The sequence below is a fragment of the Passer montanus genome, unplaced genomic scaffold (assembly GCF_014805655.1).
Source record: "Passer montanus isolate IOZ18808 unplaced genomic scaffold, ASM1480565v1 scaffold5, whole genome shotgun sequence".
Classification (NCBI taxonomy): domain Eukaryota; kingdom Metazoa; phylum Chordata; class Aves; order Passeriformes; family Passeridae; genus Passer; species Passer montanus.
In genome coordinates, this window is record NW_024369929.1 from 9536302 (window position 1) to 9557073 (window position 20772).

Below are 20772 nucleotides of genomic sequence, written 5' to 3' on the forward strand. Positions count from 1 at the left end.
GAAGTTAGATAACCAGAAACAAACCTGTTAATGATGAAATTTCATTGAGTGTTGGAATCAAATTGCTTTGGCAGGAAAATAAACAAATTTATAGAATGTATAATTGTTTTTATGCAAAGGCAGAGTTTTATGCCTCAGGGCATCCATGTACAACAGCTCATATTTTACAAGATGCTTTTTTACATGATAATAAGTTTTATATCTCTCTCTTTGGTTTATAAATTTCTGCACACCGTTTATTGTTCTTTCTTCTTTATTTTATCAGCTATTAATCAGGCTCCCCAGGGAAGTGGTCATGGCATCAAGCCTGTTGGACTCCAAGGAGCATCTGGATGATGCTTTTAGTGAAATGGTTTAGTTTTATGTATCCCTCTGATTATCAGGAAGTTGGGCACAATGGTCTTTATGGGTCCTTTCCAACTTGAGATATTTTATGGTCCTATGGTTTATTTAATTTCTCCAAAACAAATGGAGGGACATATTACAGGTGTCTCAATAATAGAAAACTGTTAAAAATATAGATATTTTCCATCTAGAATTTAAGAGCATATGTGGTTTTATCAAAAATAACTTATTTCCCAAATTTGGTGTATTCTTATTATCATTGAACAAAAATTACTTCAAATTGTGCAGCAGGTAAATTAATAAGCTATGATATTTAGTTATTTCAATGACTAAGAATAACCTTTGACAGTACTGTATTACATTAGTGACACCCAGATTTTAAAGGCACATCCTGCCAAAAAATCTGGAAGAGTAATCCCCTTGTTGTATTTCCTTAAGCATGCATAGCTGAAAGTGCCTGAGTGTATTTGTTTCTCAGAAATCTCTATCACTTTTTAATATCACATATCAGTGCTACAAATTAATGAGGACAGTAGTATTTATCTGCTTGCACCTCCAGGATGTGATGGTTTTTTCTTGGTATGCTTCAATTTCTGTGAAATATATATGTGCATTATTTTGGCTGAACATTATTAAAATGGTAATGCTGTGTTTCTTTCAAGGAAGCTATATTGGAAGAGCAGGAAAAGAAGAAAAGCAAAAACTTGTATGTATATGAGATAAGAGAAACTTTTCAAAGCACTGTTTCAATGCAGATATCAGTGCTAATCTCCTGTCTTGTACTTCCAAACCCTGCTAGAAATTTCCCAGGTGTCATAAGACAACCTGCTGTAATGGTTGTACCTTCTTTTTTTCCTAGGGCAGTGACCATAAGCTTAAGAATTATTGCAAACATCCTCGTGCTCCTGTCCCTTGCAGGAAGTATTTACATCATCTACTTTGTGGTGGATCGATCCCAAAGGTTAGAGCGCACCAAGAAAGAATTGACTCTCTGGGAAAAAAATGAGGTACACGGTCTTTATGCCACCTCTGTGTTAGAAGCAGGATTGCTGTCTGGGGGCTTTCTGCAGCAATAGTGTGCTTAGATGTGTAAATAGCAAGAGATGTGCCAGGAGAAATGAGGAATTGGCAGACCTGGATCTGCCTCGGTGCACTTGCTCCCTCAGCTCTGCAGCCAGGTGTTAGCACAGCTGAACTGGGCAGAGTGGGGTGCAGCTGCTCCTTCCACAGACACTGCAGTTCTAGCAGGTCCCTATATGTGAGCACAAAGTTTAATCCCTCCTGTCACTTACAAAGCTATTTTTACATCCAGGACAGAGCTGACCAAACACTGGGCTGATGGACTAGAAAGGAATTGACTTTGATAAGAGTAACTGATTCAGTATCAGGGGATACTGAAAGTTCTGTGACTATTTCCACTTAGAGGAATGAGCGAGAGTAGGAAGTAAATAGGCACATGAAGAAGCCACTCACCCATTCCAGAGGGAGATGCTAGCACCATATTTCCTACATGATAACTTTTCATTTCAATTAATAAAGTAGAACTTGGAAGCTACAATATCTGGAGTAAAGACTCCCTAGTGGTATTCCAAATCTATAAATTTTTATCATAACTACTGTCATTACTAATGTCAATAATAACTTCTTAAAGCATCTCCTCCAAGAAAAGCAATCACCAAAGCATGTGCCTCAGCAGTATCTCAATCAGCCCTCAAGATTCCACAGAAGACTCTCACCAAACACCGCGTGTTTCTGTTCCACAGGTCAGCGTAGTTGTGTCACTGATCACAATGATTGCACCCTCTGCTTTTGAACTTGTGGCAGCTCTGGAGATGTACCATCCAAGGACCACTCTTCGCTTCCAGCTTGCCAGGTATGGGCATTACTCAGTGTAAAAAATATCTGGAGAGAAAAGGAGGAACGGAGAGCTGTGTTGTGGTTCATGTTGTAGCACAGCCAAACCAGAGAACGTATGAGAAGTCAAGGGTGACCAGTGCTGCTAACCCTATTTTATTCTCTTTTCAGGGTTCTTGTCCTATACCTGGGAAACCTCTACAGTTTAATCATTGCCCTCCTGGATAAAGTGGACAGTATGAGTGTCACTGTAAGTCACTTGATGTTTTCAGATGTATAAAGCTAGTAGACTTCATAGAAGAATTCTGTTTATTGTGAAGTGTATGAAGTTAGATGAATTTTTTTTAAATTGATTAAAATTATTATGGGTTGATAGGATTGTAAAGTTAAGTTTAGATAGTAATGTTTATTTACAACTACTTATAGTGTCTTTTTAATTAGTTTTTAAGGATAACTGGATTCATTTGGTTGCTGATGTAATGAGATAAATAGATTTCTCTGCATTGCTGAATTATTGAAAAAAAACCCCCAAACTCATCACTGTAGATCAAATATTTCCACCTACCTAAATTAGCTTTAAGTTCTGCCATTTGGTGTTCCATCTGACTCTGTCCATTGACAGCTGTTTAACAGTTGCCTAACTGCTGCTTGGAAATATATGAAAATATATCTGTGTGTGTGTGTGTTTATGCTGTAGAAGGTGCAGACATCTGCACCAATGTACAGTTAAAAAGTAGCTTTTGGGACATTTATTATTTCAGGACTCTGATGTGAACAACAATGCAAGTAATTCTACCACCTCCTTAGCAACTAACACTCTTTCTAAGGATGACAATTTAACCATTCCTGGTGTACAAATTAAGAGAAATGGCTTTGTCACATTAGAAGAGCATCGCACCCAAGGCCTGACAGACTCACTGGTTAACCAGACAATTTCCTTTAACACCCAGAACCCACAGGATCAGTGCTGGGAGACATATGTTGGTCAAGTATGTAATTTTTTTATTGTCATCAACTTACTTTACATAATTAACATTTGAAAAACTTAAAATCATGTTGTGCTGTGTTTGATTTTAGAACTTTGTATAAATTCCAGAATTTAGCTAAGGATGATGTAGGAAGAGTAAAGATTGTGCAAAGTGCTATGCCCACAGATACAAGCTTTGGGTTTTGTTCAATATCTACTGTATGTTTTGTGCTGTCCAAATGTTCTTTTCCCAGGTTTGGTCTCTGTCTTCAGCTCTGCACAGGCAGATCTGTGCAGATCTGTGATATGGATGCTATTTTAACAGGGTATATCCTTCTAAGCCCTACAGAGAAACAAGACTATACAGACATAAAAGCAGCAACATGCACTCTGTGCAGATTCAGATTGCTGCCTCAAGAGATGGAGATGCAGACCTGAAACAAGCAAGAGATTGTGCTCTTGGTCATTTACAGTATCAGAAGTCTCTATTCTTTCTGCCTCAATAAATCTCTAGACAATCAAGTGCTCTTCACTTTTTCAGAGGGAGAGAGAACAACAAATGGTTTCAAAATCCCATCAGTTCGTGGGAATGGGGACAGTTGGATGGCAGTACCATGTTCCCACATTTGTGGCGCAGAAAATCTGCAGATTTAATATGACACCTCTTCCTTCCCTACATGTGAAGGGTACATTGCTTGTGACTTCTAGGGGCACTAATACATTCAGAGAGAAATTTTAACCACAAAAATGCAGAAGATGTCACTGTGGTCTCTGACAGTGTCACAGTCATGTCTAGGCCACTGGATTAAGAACCATGTTAGTGTGCCTCTGATTTTCTGAGCTTCTTGTTCCAGAATGAGGAATATTAAAGGTGTTGTTTGAATATCAGGAGGAAAAGACCCCTCTGAGGTTTATTAGCCTGATTTCTGTTCTTGTATATCCTTTCTGCACAATCTCATAGGAAATAGAGTTTGAATGTTTGGGTTTTTTTCCCAGAATGGCCTAGAGATGTATAGAACTGAATTTTTCCTATTTCAATTGTATATTTTTAAAGCTCAGTTAAATATAGGATGACCACATTCTTATGTAAGCACAAAACAACTATTTTTTATGGTGTGATGATCCTGTGCCATTGAGTTGTGGGTTTGTCTGAATAATAAGGTTTTTCTCATTGTGAGAGACTCTGCAAATACATACTACAAGAGTCAGCTTAATAAAAGAATGGGTGCAGTAGAAAAAATAACCCATTTCAGTTTAGCTAGATATATTTTTAGAACATTAAAAAGAAAGTCATTAAAAAGAAAGTTTGATACCATCATGACCAGAATTTTGGTGCTGCAAGCAATAGAAGGCACTCTGGAAGCTTGATTATATTTATTCTCTTTAACAGAACAAAGACAATAAAGGGAAAAGTCAAACAGGAAAATTTTAAAAGGAAATTATTCATATATTCAATTCATATTTTATCAGAATACTGAGCTTGAGCCAAAAATACAATTGCAAATGCAAAATAGCCATATGCAGTCCATTTGCTTTCAGAATGACTCAGTATGTGTGAACAATGTGTATTTCAGGAGATGCTCAAGCTTTCAATTATCGACATGATTTTCACAGTTGCAAGCATCCTGCTAATTGATTTTTTCCGTGGACTGTGTGTCCGGTATCTGAGTGATTGCTGGTGCTGGGATCTAGAAAGCAAGTTTGTAAGTACAATCCTTATTTTATCAAGCTAAGATGTTGAAGATGGGTAGGCTCCTTCCCTCAGTATTAAATGTCCTTAAAGTCTTTCTGCAGATGAATAATTTCTCGGTAGCACACGTCTAGAAAGGCACAGCTCACACTGAGTTTAAATTGGAGGGTACAGAATAAGTGTTGAGATTAATGTTTTTCTCAAGCCTACTCACATGGCTCTGATGCAAAAATTTTTGGTTTTCACTAAATAATATCATAGAGCAGTTCCCACAGTCTAAGGTGACACACAGGGCATGTAGTTGTTGCCCACATCCTCTTTTCTGCAGCTGTATCTTTACCTAATGCAGACAGTGGTCCAAGAAACAGTAACCAACACCACACAGCCCTCTAAAAAAATTACGGTGGGTAATACTTGGTTAGCAAGAAGGTGTTGGTGTGAAAGCTGTGGACTGTTTGTCCTTAAACATGTGAAGTAAACTAGAGAGGAATAAATTTGTTTAATCCCTGGCTGCAGAGTACGTTCTGCTGTGTTCCCACTGCCTGAAAGCAACTGGTATTTGATCTGGATGTTTTAGGCCATGTACTGTCTGTAAACTGATTCAGTCAAATGTGCCTAATAAATGTCCTGAAAACAAGATTAAGATAAAGGTATTCATTTTACACTGTGCTTCTTGTAGCCAGAGTATGGAGAATTCAAAATTGCAGAGAACGTATTGCATTTGGTCTACAACCAAGGAATGATCTGGTATGTAATCCTCATGTGTTTTTTCTTGTCCTTTGTTGGCTGATTGTTAAGTAAATCTGATTATTTAAATGAAACCTTTTTAATTAGGATATTGACAGGGTAGTCTTTTTATATAAAAGAGATCATCTGTTAATAGTGAGCTATTAATCTGTTTACCTGGTGTGAGGTTTGGGGTTTTTTTTATTCTATTCTTCTATTCTATTCTATTCTATTCTATTCTATTCTATTCTATTCTATTCTATTCTATGCTGTAAAAAGGGCTTCTGGCAACACTGAGCACTGCCATGATATGATATGATTGATATTATATGATTTTTCCAGGATGGGAGCTTTCTTTTCACCTTGCTTACCAGCATTCAATGTACTCAAGTTGATTGGACTCATGTACCTGAGGAGCTGGGCTGTGCTGACATGCAATGTACCACACCAGCAGGTTTTCAGAGCATCTCGGTGAGTCAGAATGAGAATGAAAGAGAAGGAAAAAATCAAATGCAATCAGAGAAATAGCTTTCATCAATATGAAGAAAACTACAGGAGATTTCAGCTCTAAAAGTTGACAATCAAATTTCACACTAACACTCATAGCAAAGGTCTGAGGAAAAAAGACATAGTTAATGAGAATCTGGAGGGTTTGTGAAGCAGGGTAGTTGAAGATGTGCAAGAGCCAAAAATATGTCAAGGAATGTTCCTAAATAGCTATTATGGCCTAACATAAATGCTTTATTTCCATACAAATCTGGCAGAGCACAATAACCTATATGTGTTACCTGTTGCAAGTCCTATTTCTTGATGTTTCTCTCTTTAAAAGCTGTGCAATATCTGCTTTTGTCCATTGCATGGCACAACAAATTTCCTCATTTTTTTTATCATGATGAATATTTTAATTGTTTTTTCAAAATGGAAATAATTTTGGGCATCTTTAATTCTTAATAATAATTAATTTCTAATATTTTCTTAAGATTAATAGACTTCTGATGCTATTCTTTTTCTCCCCCAAGACACCTGGGCAGTAAGGGCAGCTTTTGTCAAAGGGTGCAGTAAGCAGTTCTCTGGCTGCAGCAGTGGTATCTGGAAAGCAGTGCAAACAGAATTTTGATCATTAAGAGTCTGTTTAAACCATCTCTGTTCAGACTTTCTAATTACGGCAGAATGATTTTAATCTTTCAGACATGTTGATCTTGGACTGGATAGGTCCAGACTTGCACCTTTTATGTTGTCTCCGGTTTTCTCTCTGACAAGTATAATCTGAAACATGTTACATCTTCTTACAGATCAAATAATTTCTACTTGGCCATGTTGCTGTTTATGCTGTTCTTGTGCATGTTACCAACAATTTTTGCTATTGCCCGATATAAGCCATCCTTAAGCTGTGGCCCCTTCAGGTAAGGTATAATGGACCAATGAAGATTTTATTTCTCCTTCTTACAATAAACTTACTATGTTTCATAATACGCAAATTACAGATGTAAATTCAAAACAAGTTGAGAGGACAATGCTTTTCTGCTACCAATATTTTATTGTTTATGGTTTAATAAGGTGAATAGGTCAAAGTTCTGAGTTGATTTGCTTTATATACACAATTTAGTTTGTTTATATTTACATAATGTAATGTGCCACTGAGCAACCTCCCAAACATCACTGTCTTGTGGCTTCATCCAAGCATCCTCCAAGCTTGTTTATTATTCAGTGCAACACTGCTTAACAATATACTCAGGATTCATTACAACTTAATTTTACTTTTTTTTTTTCCTCCCACACCTCCTATAGTGGTCAAGAAAAAATATATGATATTGTTTCTGAAACGATTCAAAATGATTTTCCCACATGGTTCAACACAGTGATTACTTACATCAGCAGTCCCGTGGTTGTCCTCCCTGCACTGCTACTGTTATTGTAAGTACTTTGGTTTGTGTAGGCAGGTTAAATTGATTGTATTAATACTGGCTTTATCTCTGGAGACTCAGATGTAGATACTGAGGAACAAACACTGCACTGTTGTAGTTTCATTAAGCATAAATGAAACAACAATTCCAACACCTCACTGAATGTGTGGTATATGGACCAGACAGGAGTGAAAGACTGTTAAAAAGACTGTCAAAAGGAATTCCTCCTTCTGGGATACTTTGTTAGGGCATGTTCACTGCATTGTGTCAAGGCTTGCAGTGCTGATGGCTCCAGGAAGTTGAAGAACCTCTTCTCTCTTAAGAGCTCCTTAGAAATAAATTTTCCATTTATTCATAGTCATTAGTTCAGTTTCTGACAGTGAACAGGGCTCAGTCTGTCGTTTAAAGAAGCTACTCAGTCATCCTGATTTATGACAAGATAAATCAATTATGATGGTATGCTCTTAAGTGTTAATTTAATATAACTTGCTGCAGACTCTCCAGTGGAAGTCTTTTCTTATTTGGATTAGAAATAATTGTTCACAGTTGGGAAATAATATTGATTTTGGGCTGTTTGAAATTCACTTTGCTTCTCTGAAAAGTTCTATTTTGTTTTGCTTGTATCTTTGTACCATTTTCTTCTTGTATAAACTGCAGACAAAGGCAGAGTTTGTCCCACCGGTGGCTTTTCAAATCAGAAAGACCAAAGCAACACTTCTTATTTGTAACTTTTTCCTCTAAGGTCCCAGCCATGTAATATTTACAAATTTAATTATTCCTTTTGACTGCTTCAAACTGACAGCTAAGCACATATGTAATTGTTTGTGGTGTGAAATCTAGCTATAAGACATTGACTGAAAGCCAGTGCAATCCATTATGCCAGGCCATAATCTGCCAGGATCTGATCTCATCTGTGCCACGGTAAACAAGGTGTTATTTCAGCCAGCCAACATAATTGCATTGGTATGGTTGTGCAAACTCAACTGTAACAATGGCGTCCCTGTTCTGTAACCTTGGACTGGGAAAGAAACACAAAACAATGTCTGTCAAAATTATTTGTCTAGAATAAAAAAAAAAACAAACAACAAAACCAACCAACAAAAAAAACCCAAAACCAATTGGAAGTGCATTCCAGGTTACACACACAATGAAAATGCCTGCAAAAAACATAGGTGAAATTAGAACTGCTGTTAAATCTGTTTTCAGTGTCATTTCTTTCACCTATGTTTGCTTGAAAGAAGGCTGTAAGCCATTATTACAATATAAGGAAATGCTACAGAGCAGCAGCTGAACTTGTACATCATTTTGACCTATAAACCCTCAAAAAGAAACTGTCAAGAATGTCTGAAGTGACTCATATCACCCCTTTCACTTCCAGCATGCTAATCTACTACCTACAAAGTATTGCAAGATCATTAAAATTCACCAACAATCAACTGAGAATGAAGATACAAACGGTAAGTATGGTGAAAAGCACTTTTACATGTAATTTGAGGGGTCTTCAGTAAAGCATGAGCCTAATTAAATCTCCAAAGTTACTTCTAGTGTTTCAAAGTGTAAAACAAATCTTATATTTTTCATCCCTACAGAGCGGGGGATTTATTCTCTAATCCATAATAATTTACAAATCCTCATTCTTCTGAATGCATTTTAGGAAAGAACTGAAGACAAGAAGAAGGTGGTTCAGATGGCAGTAGGTAAGTTGGTGACCTTTAGAAATGCCACTATTAACAAATCACTGGATGGATATAAACCCATTTTGATTTCGCATACATATAGGGAAGTAAAATTACATTTTTTAAAACTGTATTTCCTGTAGAATCTTCCCTTTAGATGGTTTCTGAGCTCAGTTTGACTTTGGCAACACTGAAAGATACTGTGCATTGTTTAAACCTGAATTCATGTGGAATCTTTGGACTGGGTATTTTCCTCCTTTTATCACCAACAGGGAAGAAACTGGGATGCATCTTTTATGATTCAAATAATCTCAGACTTTGCATGCAATTCAGAGGCTGGTAGGGAGAAGAAAAATTGGCTTGTTGCTTCTTTTGGGATCCTACAGTGCAATATTCAGTGTTTTTTCTGTGTCCCCAGTACTCCATCTGCCATGTACTGTAGTATGAAGATCTACCCCTTTATCACCAAGTCTCCCAGTGTAACACCAGTTTCTCTTTTCTGAACATAGGGAGTTCTATTGGCATTGGATCCCTAACTGAAAAGGGAATGCAAGCCACTGAATTTGTACAGCAGTTTCTAAATGTAGAGACCTGGAATGTTGCTATATTAATTTCTGTTTTCTAGCCAGAATCCAAAATATGGATGCTAATGACAAAAGACCAGAGCAAGAAACTGATATTATCAGCCAGGAGTCTTCTGTTCGCTCCTCAACACCCCGAAAGAATGGCAGCGTCTTGAACTTTGAATCTCCTGTGAGCAAAGGCACCAGAATACAAACCATTTCCCAGTCTGTGCCTCAAGCTGTACCAACAACTGATGTTGTGAGACCTGCCAATGCAACTCCCACAACTTCGACCTCTTTAACACCAGCTCCCTCTGTGTCAAGTGTGCAGAAAGCAAGAAATGATCATATCACAAACAGGTAAGACTGCTTTGGTTTTGAAATGGTATTTATTGCAGCAGCTCCATGCCATACCTGTTTATTTACAAAACAGCTGTGCATTCAGACTGTCTGGAGCTGTAAGACAATAGAGGAATTTTTCAAAAGCAGATTCATTCATGGGTACTACTGGTATCGTTGGTGATATCACATCCTTAATTCTCCTTTAACAGAGATGGGATTATAAACCTTTTGAAAGATGTAGCTGATGGAGTTTACACAGAGCTCAAGCAAAGGTAAATACTAGACTTGCCCTCAGGCACATAACTAAAATACTTTGTGCAGGATACCATCTCCATGAACGAAACAATTACAGAGTGAAGGAACTCTCTGCAGAATGTCTATGTAGCTTTAGTTATACAACCAGTCTGGCATATCAGTAGATGGATGCTTTAAACTATCTGCTGGGTTTTTTCCAAGTGGATAAAGAATTCCCAGAACAGTAAGAAAACAAAAAGGGAATATAACTTGAGAAGACACTTGTGTTACCTTTTCCTAAAGAAGTACAAATATATCTCCTAATTTCTAGGGTATGTTTCTCAAAACGGTTCTAAAAATTTGGAACAGTGGAGATATGATAATCTCCACTTTTTCAACCTAGTCTTTGACTTCCAGAGCAGTGAATTCTTTTATATGTTTCAATTCCATTAATTGATAAGTGTGTCTATCAATACTTCTTCTCTTTTTCCTCCTTCCTAAAGATACCCAAGTGTTGTTCATAGGAGTGCGAGTGAGCTGTGCAAAACAAAGCCCTACACACCAGTGACTTTCAAAAAGCACACTGAAGACGTTCACTCTGACCCTCTCTTCAGAAAAGCCATTAGGCAGGTAAATTCGGATGCCCTTGGGGCTGGGGCTCCTGTATTTTTGGGATGTAGACCATATGCTACCAGGTATTTTCTGGTTAATGAAAATGAGCCCCGCAAAAAATCGCTCCGTTCTACCTCCCGACTCCAAAGGCATTTCAGAAAGGAGGAATCAGGAGACATTATTGAGCTGTATCCACGCCACATCAGACGATATGTGGTTCGGACACCACACCAGATGTATTCCCCTCATCCCAGTGAAGATGAGGAGGATGAAGAAGAACTTGAGAAAGAATTCATGAACAGATCCCATCGCCCTCGCTCGCTGTCTGACCTGCGCCCAGCATCACGGTTTTACATTGGGGATCGCGCTGATGGCCACGTTCTAATGAGCAAAGATCTAGCCAGAGTGCATTACAAATCCTGGGATGATGGTTTTGAGCTGGACCTGGACAGGCCTCCATATGCTTACAAGAAAGTACACCTGAACTATCCTGAGCCACGTGTGAAACCAAAATCAAAGCAAAAGCTGGAGCAATCTCTAACCGAGTCTGATTCCATTTCCATTGAATCCAGCAGTGATCCGCAGAACAGCAGCAATGACCAGTACATCCAGGTCATTCATACCAAGGACAAGTATCCAAAAACTGGAGCAAAACTCACCAAAAAGAAACCTAAAAACAGTGTTAATCTAAGTATGTCTGAGCCTAGTGAACTGGTGTGCTCAAATGTCTGAGAAAGTGCCACAGCCTCCTTGTGTTTTGAGCCAGTGTATGTGCAGTTGTACTTTACTTGCTGTTGGAGGTCTGTCAGAGTAACTGTGATGTAGTTTTTGTAAGAATAGTGTATGCAGCCATTCGAGGTGGGGAAAGCCTTGTGTTTTACTCTTTGTCGTACCTTGCTTTTATATCACAACTGATATGTCACAAATTTTAGAAAAGAAGGTTATTCCAATTTATTCCCTACTGTTACACTGTCAAATCTCTGCCTAGTGGAAAATCAAAAGCCATGTACTTGGAGCACTTCAATTAAACCAGTACAAAAATACATCAGATGAGGCTGGTTTTATCTGATGCAGCCAGAGCTGAAGATGCTTCCTGAATAAATTCAGCAGGGAATCAGCTTCCTGCAAACTACTACAAGTTGCTACTTGGAGTAGATCTTGATGTGCCTGATTTGAATATGCTGTGGCCCAAACAAATCCGGAAAAAATGTTAACTGAGTTTCTTTAGAGTGCATCACATGGATAGGGGAGTTATTTGACAACGTGAGTCAGACTTCTAGATTAAATCCTAGATCCTCTATTAATTTTCTGGTCAGCCTCAGACCAGCCTGGTAAACTTCTCAGGGGTAAACTTTCGATCCGTGGCCTTTAGAAATGGAGACTTCATTACTTCACTTCATTACTCGTAGTTTCCAAATTCTATCCCGTCTTTCACACAGCACTGCAATTTCGCACTTCCTTTAGATACTGAACATTGCTTGGTTGGTTTTGCGCTTGTTTCTCTCCGCGTCACTGGGATGGGATCACACCAGTGACGACTGCGGGGCGGCCCCATCTCCGAGGCAGCACCGCTCCGCCTCCGATCCCGCACACGTTACCACATCCCGCAGTGCCTTCCCCGGGCTCTGCCGGTCCCCAGCCCCGCGCCCGCTGTCCCGTGAGGCGCGGCCAGGCCGGGCCGGCGTCACCCTCAGGTGAGGGGCGCTGAGGCGGCGGCCGAGCAGCTGCAGCTCTACCGCCGGGACCCCGACGGCTGGCGGGGCTGCCGCAGCACGGTGGGTCGGGGGCCGGCGGGGCTGCCGCAGCACGGTGGGTCGGGGGGCTGCGGCGGGGACGGGCGGGAGCCGGCCCGGGGACTGAACGCTTCCCGTCCCGCAGGGTGAGGTCGCGGTGTCCTGGAGACCCTCGGCGGAGTTCGCTGGCAATCTGTGAGTACGGCTGGTTCCCGAGGCGCGGGGTTCTGCCCGCGGTGCTGCCGGGGCCAGGCAGGGTCGAGCAGCGCGGTTCGGTTTCGTTTGCTCCCCCGCAGGTACAGGGGAGAGGGCATCCTGCCCGCCAGCCCGCAGAATGTCTGGGAGTGCATCAAGCCGGTGGCCGGCGGGCTCAGGACCAAGTGGGACCAAAACGTGAAGGACTTCGAGGTCATCGAAGCCATCAGTGATGTAAGTTCCTTAAAAGCTCTGCTGTTGGGCCTTATGAGACAGCCGATGTTACGTGCAGGGATCTAGTGAGTCTTAAGTTGTACTGTGTTTCGGGCTGGATCAGCTGAGTGATGCTGGGTTAAGAAACCTTTCCCTTTTTTGTTTTGGTTTTTTTCTTTATCCTTTTCCATGAATTTTATACATTTTATTAACATACATACATATATACATATATATACATATATATGTGTGTGTGTGTATGCGATAGCTTATCTTCTTGAAAGGAAAGGAAAATCATTATTGGGTAAATACTGTGAATATGCAAATGTATGACATATATATGTATGTATAACTTTAAATATTTGACATTAAAGATTCCTGCACCACGTTGTTGTTAATGCTACAAAATCAAGCTAAGCACGATTGTTTTTGGCAAGCTCAGTGTGAGGGACGAGGAGGTTTACAGAGTACACAGACTTAGCTAAGCAGTGAAGCATTCACGTCATCAGGCATCAATTCAGGCCCCATCTTTCACCATGGCAGCAGTGACGCTCTGCCCTGCACATCACAGCCTGCCTTTGGCTGGCCTCAGCAGCCAGTGCTTTGCATCTGTCATTAAAATGGAGATGTTGCACTCTGAGCAGACAGATGAGCAGGGCTGTGTATGAGCCAGCAGCTTCTGCTGCCACACTTGTACAGTCTGATTCCTTCTTTTTAAAGCATGTGGGAAAATCAGAAGGGCGTTGGATTTAGATTCCCAATCTGAAGTGGTCGTATGTGCTCAGAGGCAGCCAGGTGCAAACACAATCAAGTCCCTGAAATGTTTGTGGAAGTTCCAGGAAGTTTATTTTTCTTGGGGAAATCCTGTAGGCATTCAGTATTCATTATAGACAAGTTCAGAAATGCTGCAGCCTGCCACTTGAAATTCACCGACTCGCCAGTTTCTGTTTGGGAGCCAATCAGGGAAGCAGATGGTAGGGTTAATGTTGTGCAGGGAAACAAACTGGGTTATCAAGTTGTATCCTGTGTATACTACACAAAGAAGTCGTCTTTGCTAGTGTCCTGGGGAGGACAAGGGTTTTAACTCTCCTGGGAGCACAGATGTGCCAGATTTGCATTTCAGCATCCCTTGTGGTACGTGTCCCCTCTGAACATGGAAGCAATGCCTTGTCACTGTTTTTTTCCTGTCTTGATTGATCATGGTAGTGCCTTTTGATTGTGCTGATTTACAGTTTGTTCAACAAAGCACATGGAACACCTTGATGGAGTTTAGAAAGTATAACTAGAAGAGTGCCAGAAAGTATAGGGATTTTTCTGCTGTACTTTTGAAAGCATCAACTGACATAACTGTTCTGTGATTTCCAGACTGTCTCTATATGCAGAACCACAACCCCTTCAGCTTGCATGAGGGTTATTTCACCCAGGGAATTTGTGGATGTAGTAGTGATGAAGCAATACGAAGATGGGACTATGCAGTCTGCTGGTGAGGCACTTGTCTTCTGAACAGGTTCATGTTACATTTGGAGATAACCAAGGGCTACTGGAAACAACTATAAAATAAAGCTACCAGAAAAAAAAACCCATAAAATTAAAACTAAGTAACAAGCTGTTCAGTAGTTGTTGACCTGATCTTAATCAGAAGGGAAAAATGGTAATCTCTCTACATTGTTGTTTCCAGCGTATATAAATCATCTTAGGACTCAGATAATGATAGGACTGGCCTATGATTTGTTCCCTTGCTATCCTTTTGAGATTGAATAAGTATTTAATTTACTGTTAAATTCTGGAGTATTTCGAGTGTGGTTTTTTTTGTTGTTTTCAGAATTTACAGAACTTTTTAAAAGGAGTCTCATTTAGGCTAAATCCTGTTTTAACATTTTCTGCACGGAGTTCAGGGAAGCCATTGAATAAATGTACCACTCCTGTATGTGAAAATAATTGGTTTTATGAAAGAAAAAAGGTGCTGATATTTAAGGGGCTGCCACTGTACAAAAGTATGTTTATTTGTTTTTTCACTTGCATTCTGTTGTTTAACTATTGCAGGTCTGAGCTTTTATTGCCCCACTGTTCGGGTGTGCCATTTTCCTATCCTGTTCAGAAAAGCCTTGTCAGGAATTGACATGCTTGCTAGAGTGCAGCTTTTCAGCAGCCAAGTGATGTATCTATGTGACCTGGATTTGTTGGAAGCAGCTCAAATGACCTCTGAAGAAAAGCAATGCCCTCAGACAACATGGGCTCGATGAAACTGTGTCAAATGTCAATGCTTCCTTCTTCAGAGCTCAGTAACAATTGCTTCTAAATTCAGCACTTCTTTGATTTCCCCATTGTAAGGCCAGGGTAGTTCCTTTTAAAGTCTTTTCTGACCGCTTCTCAGACCCACACTGAAGAAGTTGTACTGCAGTTCTTTTTAAATACATTTTGAATAGTGAGTTTGTTTCCCATCTGGAGTTTTGCCTACCAATGACTCTTTCCTGTTTTCTGGAAGAATGACATTTTCCTTCAATGCTTTTTCTTTTAGCCACCAATGTGGAGCACCCGCTGTGTCCTCCTCAACCAAATTTTGTGAGAGGTTTTAATTATCCTTGTGGCTGTTTCTGCATACCTGTTCCAGGGTAAGAAACATCCTGCTTGAATGTTATAAATTCTTAAGCCCTCCTTATCCATTGTGTGGTGTGTTTATGTGTATGTGGCCACATGTGACCTGTAACCTCTTGGCACTGGTATATTTCTGCCTTCCCAGTAATCATTATGACTGAGTGTTCTTGTTCTCATTTTTGTGCAACGAATTAGTTTATCTTCATTTCCTAGAGGGAAGTCTTTAATATTACAGAAACTGTTATCATGGTGCAATTCTCCCTGACCTCTTGAAATTTAGAAATTCAGCAAAACACAAGTATGGTCTTAATTTTTGGTAAATTATTATCTAGTTGATTTCCATAATTTATAGACACAATCATGTAGCTAATTAGGGCCTAGATAAACTTTAATTTTGTAGTGACATTCACTGAAATTTGTCTGTTTTGTTTAAAAAAAAAGAAAAGCTTTTGGAAGTATCTATTCTAATACAAGTAAGAGTCACTGAAAAGTTCTTAATGCTCTTAAACTGCTGTCTATAAAATCACTTTCATTGTCTTTGCAGAGAGCCAAACAGGACTGAGCTCCTCACTTTCTTTCAGACGGATCTTGGTGGCTATCTTCCCCAGACAGTGGTGGATTCCTTTTTTCCATCTAGCATATCTGGATTTTACAGCAACCTGACCAAAGCTGTTAAGGCATTAAAAGCATGACAAGATGAGTTGCTGACATCACCAGCTGAGGGTAGGAAGCAACCTGTCAGCTCGTGGGTAAAAATACAAAGTTGGTCTCAGGGCTTTTCTATCTGCTAAGATAGTAAAAAAGATGACATGAAACAATGGACTGTACATTTTAAAACAGCATTTTCTGTCTGACTCCATGCAGAACAATGCATTCTTATGTAATATGAAAATATTCACTTTAATGATTAGAAAAATACCATACCCAAGGCTGGAAGAATCCTGGAGGCAGCAGTGGTGACTGCAGGGAGAAGACAGATGTACTGGATCTGTTCTTGCCCACTCTTTGTCAGTGTCTGTGGAGTGAAGCATTTCTAAAATCAACTTAGCACCACAGCCAGGTGCAGGTCAGCTCTGTTTGGTCTCTGAAACTCCCAGTAGATTCCTGTGGAAAAATGTTTCCCAAAAGATGTATCCCTCCTGCTACCAGCACTCCTGGAGCTGCTAAAACCCTCAGTGGGTCCAGCCAGCACATTGTGAAAGCCAGAGCAAATGGGATTATGTAGAGGATTTAACTTGTTTGTTCCAGCAGACATCAATATTGATGGTAAATATGCCTCAAGTGCTTTTTTTTAGGTCAAGGTCCAGCAGTGCTAATGAATGCACAGGTGTGTGGGCTGGCAGGTAGACACTCCCTTTCCCCTCTCTGGTACCAGAACCAGTGGTTCATGACACAGACTGCACCAATGTAGAGGCAATAAATAAAGAGGATTAAGCACTTTAACTGCCATTTTTAAAAGGCATATGAAATGACCATTTTGAACTATATTTGAATGGTTTTGGTTTCCTGTGGGGAGAGGTTTTAACGGGTAAATAACCTTTTAATTAGCTTTGCCTTGACAGGCCACAAGGACGTTGCTTTTTTTCTAAGACTGGTTTGTCTCCCAACATTACATTGGGAAATCAGCACCTGATTTTTGTGCCAAGGTGTGTCCATTTTAAGAGATATCTATGGTGCTGGTTGCTGCAGGAATGTCAGACATTGTGATGGATTACATATAATTACAAAAGTAAAAATAATTGCTGAATGAGGAAGTTAAATGCAGGTTGTGATTTTACTGTGGTGACTTGATTATTTAACAAGGTTAATATGCTCTGCTTTCTGCCTCTATTTTTTTAATCTTTGGTATAGGGCATGGACTTGCACAGTAAGTTTCCCACTGTAACCCTCACCCAATGGACTGGTTTTTCAAGGAAATAGCTTTTAGTCCAGTCTCCTTTGTATACAAAGATGTAAAAACCTGTGTGAGTGTGGTGAAATAAATATTTTTTGTGCTACATCTTATTGTTTTTCCTGAATCATCCTTTGAAATGGTTCCTCATACACTTTTCTGGCCATCAGGGAAGCTGAACAGCTGCTTAGACCTCCAGCATCTCTCTGAATTTAAGGCAAAGAGAGGGGAACATCCTTTCCTGATGATGTCCACTACCTAGGGAAGAGGTGTTTCAGTGAGAACACTTACCCTCAAGGTTCTCTGGCTTTGGCTGATCTTTATTTCTAATTGCTGCTTTCTATACTTAGGAAGAATAACAAGTTCACTGAGAAGAGATGTGGGCCTTGATACTACAGAGGCTTATGCATATTTTTGTAAGTGTGCTGAAATTTTTAGGCATGAATTATAATATCTTGGCAAGTCTTGCCAGGATTATCATGAATTTAATTAGCAGAAAGTTCAAGAAGTGCAGCTGAGGTCAGCACTCATTTTTTTCTGCAAGTAATGCATATTATTTTTGCAGATAATGTGTCTTTTTATTAGCTATTTATAATTTCGATTGCTTTGAGCAATAAAGGTGGTGAACACTTCATGGAATAATTTAAGAACCCTTTTTTGAGTACCCATCACCTTCTATCCAGAAATTAAGAGCCCTTCATATTCAGTCTTCTGCCCTGCCAAATTGAAGTTGGAAATGTTTTGGCAAAGACTTCTGTGTAGGTACCAGTTCAAAAAAGTATAAGATTTACTCTCACGTTTTCTCTTATCTCAGTTTCTACCCAACTAGTAAATTTTTTTTTGACATAGAGGTTATTTTTTGGGAAAGAGAGCTCAGCTGAGTGTTTGGAAGTGTGGGGACAGATGGCTTGTCAAGAATGTTCTTTCAAGGATTAATTTACAGTTGTCTTGTGAGAAAAGGCCACAGCAAGTTCAATGCCTGGACTTAATAACTTCTCCTGCCTATCCGCCTTCCCTTTCTTTTAATTGCTGGTTTTGAGGCATTGTGTTAAGTGTATGGAAAACAGCTTCTGAGCTCCTTAACTTCTTCCCAGTGAAATTAGATAACCAAAGAAGAGTACAGAAAATTCCCATCTCTGGGAACGTGAGCAGCCAAGGACAATCACCAGATCAGCCATCTGGCTCTCAGCTGGGGAGTCACTACTTCCATCCTGCCCTTGCCTCTCTCTCCCTTTAATGAAGCAAGTCAAGACCAAGGGAGTGCATGAGACACCATCTTGCCATAGGTACCAGTGCTGCTGGTAGAATTCCATACAGTGCATATAGGAACAAGTGTTTGAAGCATAGATTTGTCTCCAAGTTATTTAGCCTTTCCAGAATAAGTATTTCAGTTCAGAAGTACTTGGATTCACAATTACTCTCACTGGCACTTTCATGTACAAAATTAACAGACATTTAGAAGAAAAACGTGTTGTTAGAAGGTAAGATTTTGTTCTGAACGGCCTTGTTATTCTCCTGCTGTAGTCCTCTTGAGACCTCTGGCCAGAGGAAGGTTAAGAAAACTCCCACTACATTACCCTCAGCTTCCTGCCTGGGCCTTGGAATACCATGAGAACTCCTTTCCACCCTGTGTTTGCCTGCTGCAGTTGAGATGGCTCTGTCAGCTGCTAGTAGAAAGTCACTTTTACAGGTTTTGGCTGTCCTGAATGTTCTGTGTTTTTAATAGGAAAGCTGGAGTTTTCTAGGGAATGTTGTTTTGACACAAAACTGCAACCCCTTTCTCTGCCCTACCCATTCTCTAAGGCAGTGTTTAATTGTAGGCTTATAGACACATTTCTTGTTGCTGGGATGGTAAGGTAAGGATCAGGACTTGGAGAGTAGCACTGAAAATTCAACACAGGATCTGCTTGTGATCCCTGCTAAATTAATAGCTTAAAATAGGAGAGTACTATAGCTGTGACATATTTTATTACAACCACTATATTATTAACAAAGTCATTATTTTCTAATTATACACTTTGTAACATCTGTTTGAAATAAGAATCATGCCCGTTTCCTGCATGTTTTAGTTAATCCCAGATTAACAGTTTTCTCTGTAACTGGCAGTAAGATCCAGTGTACTCCTCATGGGTGCTTTCTGAGTATCTTGCTGAGGCAGCCAAGTGCCTGCAGGCAATAAAATCCTTTGTTTGAATACTGGCAGTAGTCTAATCCCTCCTCTTACAAAGTTTTGGATGACTTGCTGGTAACAGAGCTGCGATTCTTCCTCTTGATGATGGCTGTGATGGGCCCATCAGGTAATGCCTTGATTACATTCCACGCCTCAAAACGGGTGAGTCCCTGCATGGCAGTTGTGTGCACTTGTAGGAGCTCATCGCCAGGCTGAACAGGGCTGCTCTGCTCCAGTGCAGTCCCTGGGGACAGAAAATGAATTTCCTTTAATTCTGTGGAGGAAACTTTAATGGATCTTTCACTTAGTAGTGAATGGATCACCAGCATGTTTGCTATAAACCACCTGGTCCCAGCAGGCAACAGGTTACTGACACCAAACAATATAATGCTGCATTTGAAAAAATGACATTTCCACAGTTAGGTATCAGCAGTCAGTTATGAACCCCACAAATCTACTTGAGTTGGGGACATGTTAAGTGTGTTTACCTTTAAATATCCTGTTGATGACGATGGGTTTATCTCCCTGAATAGAGCCTTTCCCTCCTTCCAGACTGAATCCTAAACCAGCAGATGTTTTTTCTAGAGTTACAGTGCAGATTGTGTCCCCAGTGGCTGGAAACAAATGGAAAGTTACCTCATGGACAGCACACAGTCTAAAATGCTCAAACATCTGTAACAAAAAATTAACTTTTGGATTGTTTGCAAAGGTCCTATAAACTGCCAAATGAAAGAGAAAACTAAAGCTTTTAATTTCTCATTATGTCATTTTAAGGCCCTCTGGGAAGCTGGGGAAAGTAAGTTGTTTGAATTAATGGGAGAATTGAAACGTAAGACATTTACTAGAATTAGAAAAATCTGTTAAATTAACAAACTCTAGGGGAAATATTTGACTTCATCTTAGTTATGAAGTTGTTATTGACTACTAAGGTGCTATTTTCCAGTATGAAAATCAAGCTACAGATCTCCAGTTCATGCTTTAGAAAACAAAACAAAACCAAATCAAAACGCAAAACTATTCTGAAAGTGAAATGTGCAAAACTCTGGCCATGCTGTGTTGCAG

At 39.8% G+C, this 20772-nt stretch overlaps 3 protein-coding genes across 3 annotated transcripts in view; 2 read left to right on the forward strand and 1 right to left on the reverse strand.

The window, feature by feature from the left end:
• Positions 1 to 11940, forward strand: part of TMC3 (transmembrane channel like 3) — a 61167-nt gene extending 49227 nt beyond the window's left edge. The window contains exons 16-29 of the mRNA XM_039723579.1: positions 1008 to 1051; positions 1205 to 1352; positions 2109 to 2218; positions 2371 to 2449; positions 2961 to 3188; positions 4741 to 4869; positions 5536 to 5603; positions 5925 to 6053; positions 6875 to 6985; positions 7371 to 7496; positions 8865 to 8943; positions 9141 to 9183; positions 9788 to 10085; positions 10805 to 11940. Of these exons, the coding sequence (XP_039579513.1) occupies positions 1008 to 1051; positions 1205 to 1352; positions 2109 to 2218; positions 2371 to 2449; positions 2961 to 3188; positions 4741 to 4869; positions 5536 to 5603; positions 5925 to 6053; positions 6875 to 6985; positions 7371 to 7496; positions 8865 to 8943; positions 9141 to 9183; positions 9788 to 10085; positions 10805 to 11645 (2433 nt within the window). The 3' untranslated portion in view covers positions 11646 to 11940. The remainder of the gene's footprint in view (positions 1 to 1007; positions 1052 to 1204; positions 1353 to 2108; positions 2219 to 2370; positions 2450 to 2960; positions 3189 to 4740; positions 4870 to 5535; positions 5604 to 5924; positions 6054 to 6874; positions 6986 to 7370; positions 7497 to 8864; positions 8944 to 9140; positions 9184 to 9787; positions 10086 to 10804) is intronic.
• On the forward strand, positions 11757 to 17653 carry STARD5 (StAR related lipid transfer domain containing 5). The gene is made up of 7 exons (XM_039723005.1): positions 11757 to 11771; positions 12608 to 12688; positions 12792 to 12841; positions 12943 to 13075; positions 14420 to 14537; positions 15573 to 15666; positions 16194 to 17653. Exons 1-7 carry the CDS (start codon positions 11757 to 11759, stop codon positions 16339 to 16341), a joined length of 639 nt encoding a protein of 212 aa, XP_039578939.1. The 3' UTR covers positions 16342 to 17653.
• A 1857-nt stretch (positions 17654 to 19510) lies between these two features.
• Positions 19511 to 20772, reverse strand: part of IL16 (interleukin 16) — a 29421-nt gene continuing 28159 nt past the window's right edge. Inside the window, exons 20-21 of the mRNA XM_039723532.1 lie at positions 20199 to 20324; positions 19511 to 19954 (exon numbers count right to left, since the gene is read on the reverse strand). Coding sequence (XP_039579466.1) covers positions 19761 to 19954; positions 20199 to 20324 — 320 coding nt within the window. The 3' untranslated portion in view covers positions 19511 to 19760. The remainder of the gene's footprint in view (positions 19955 to 20198; positions 20325 to 20772) is intronic.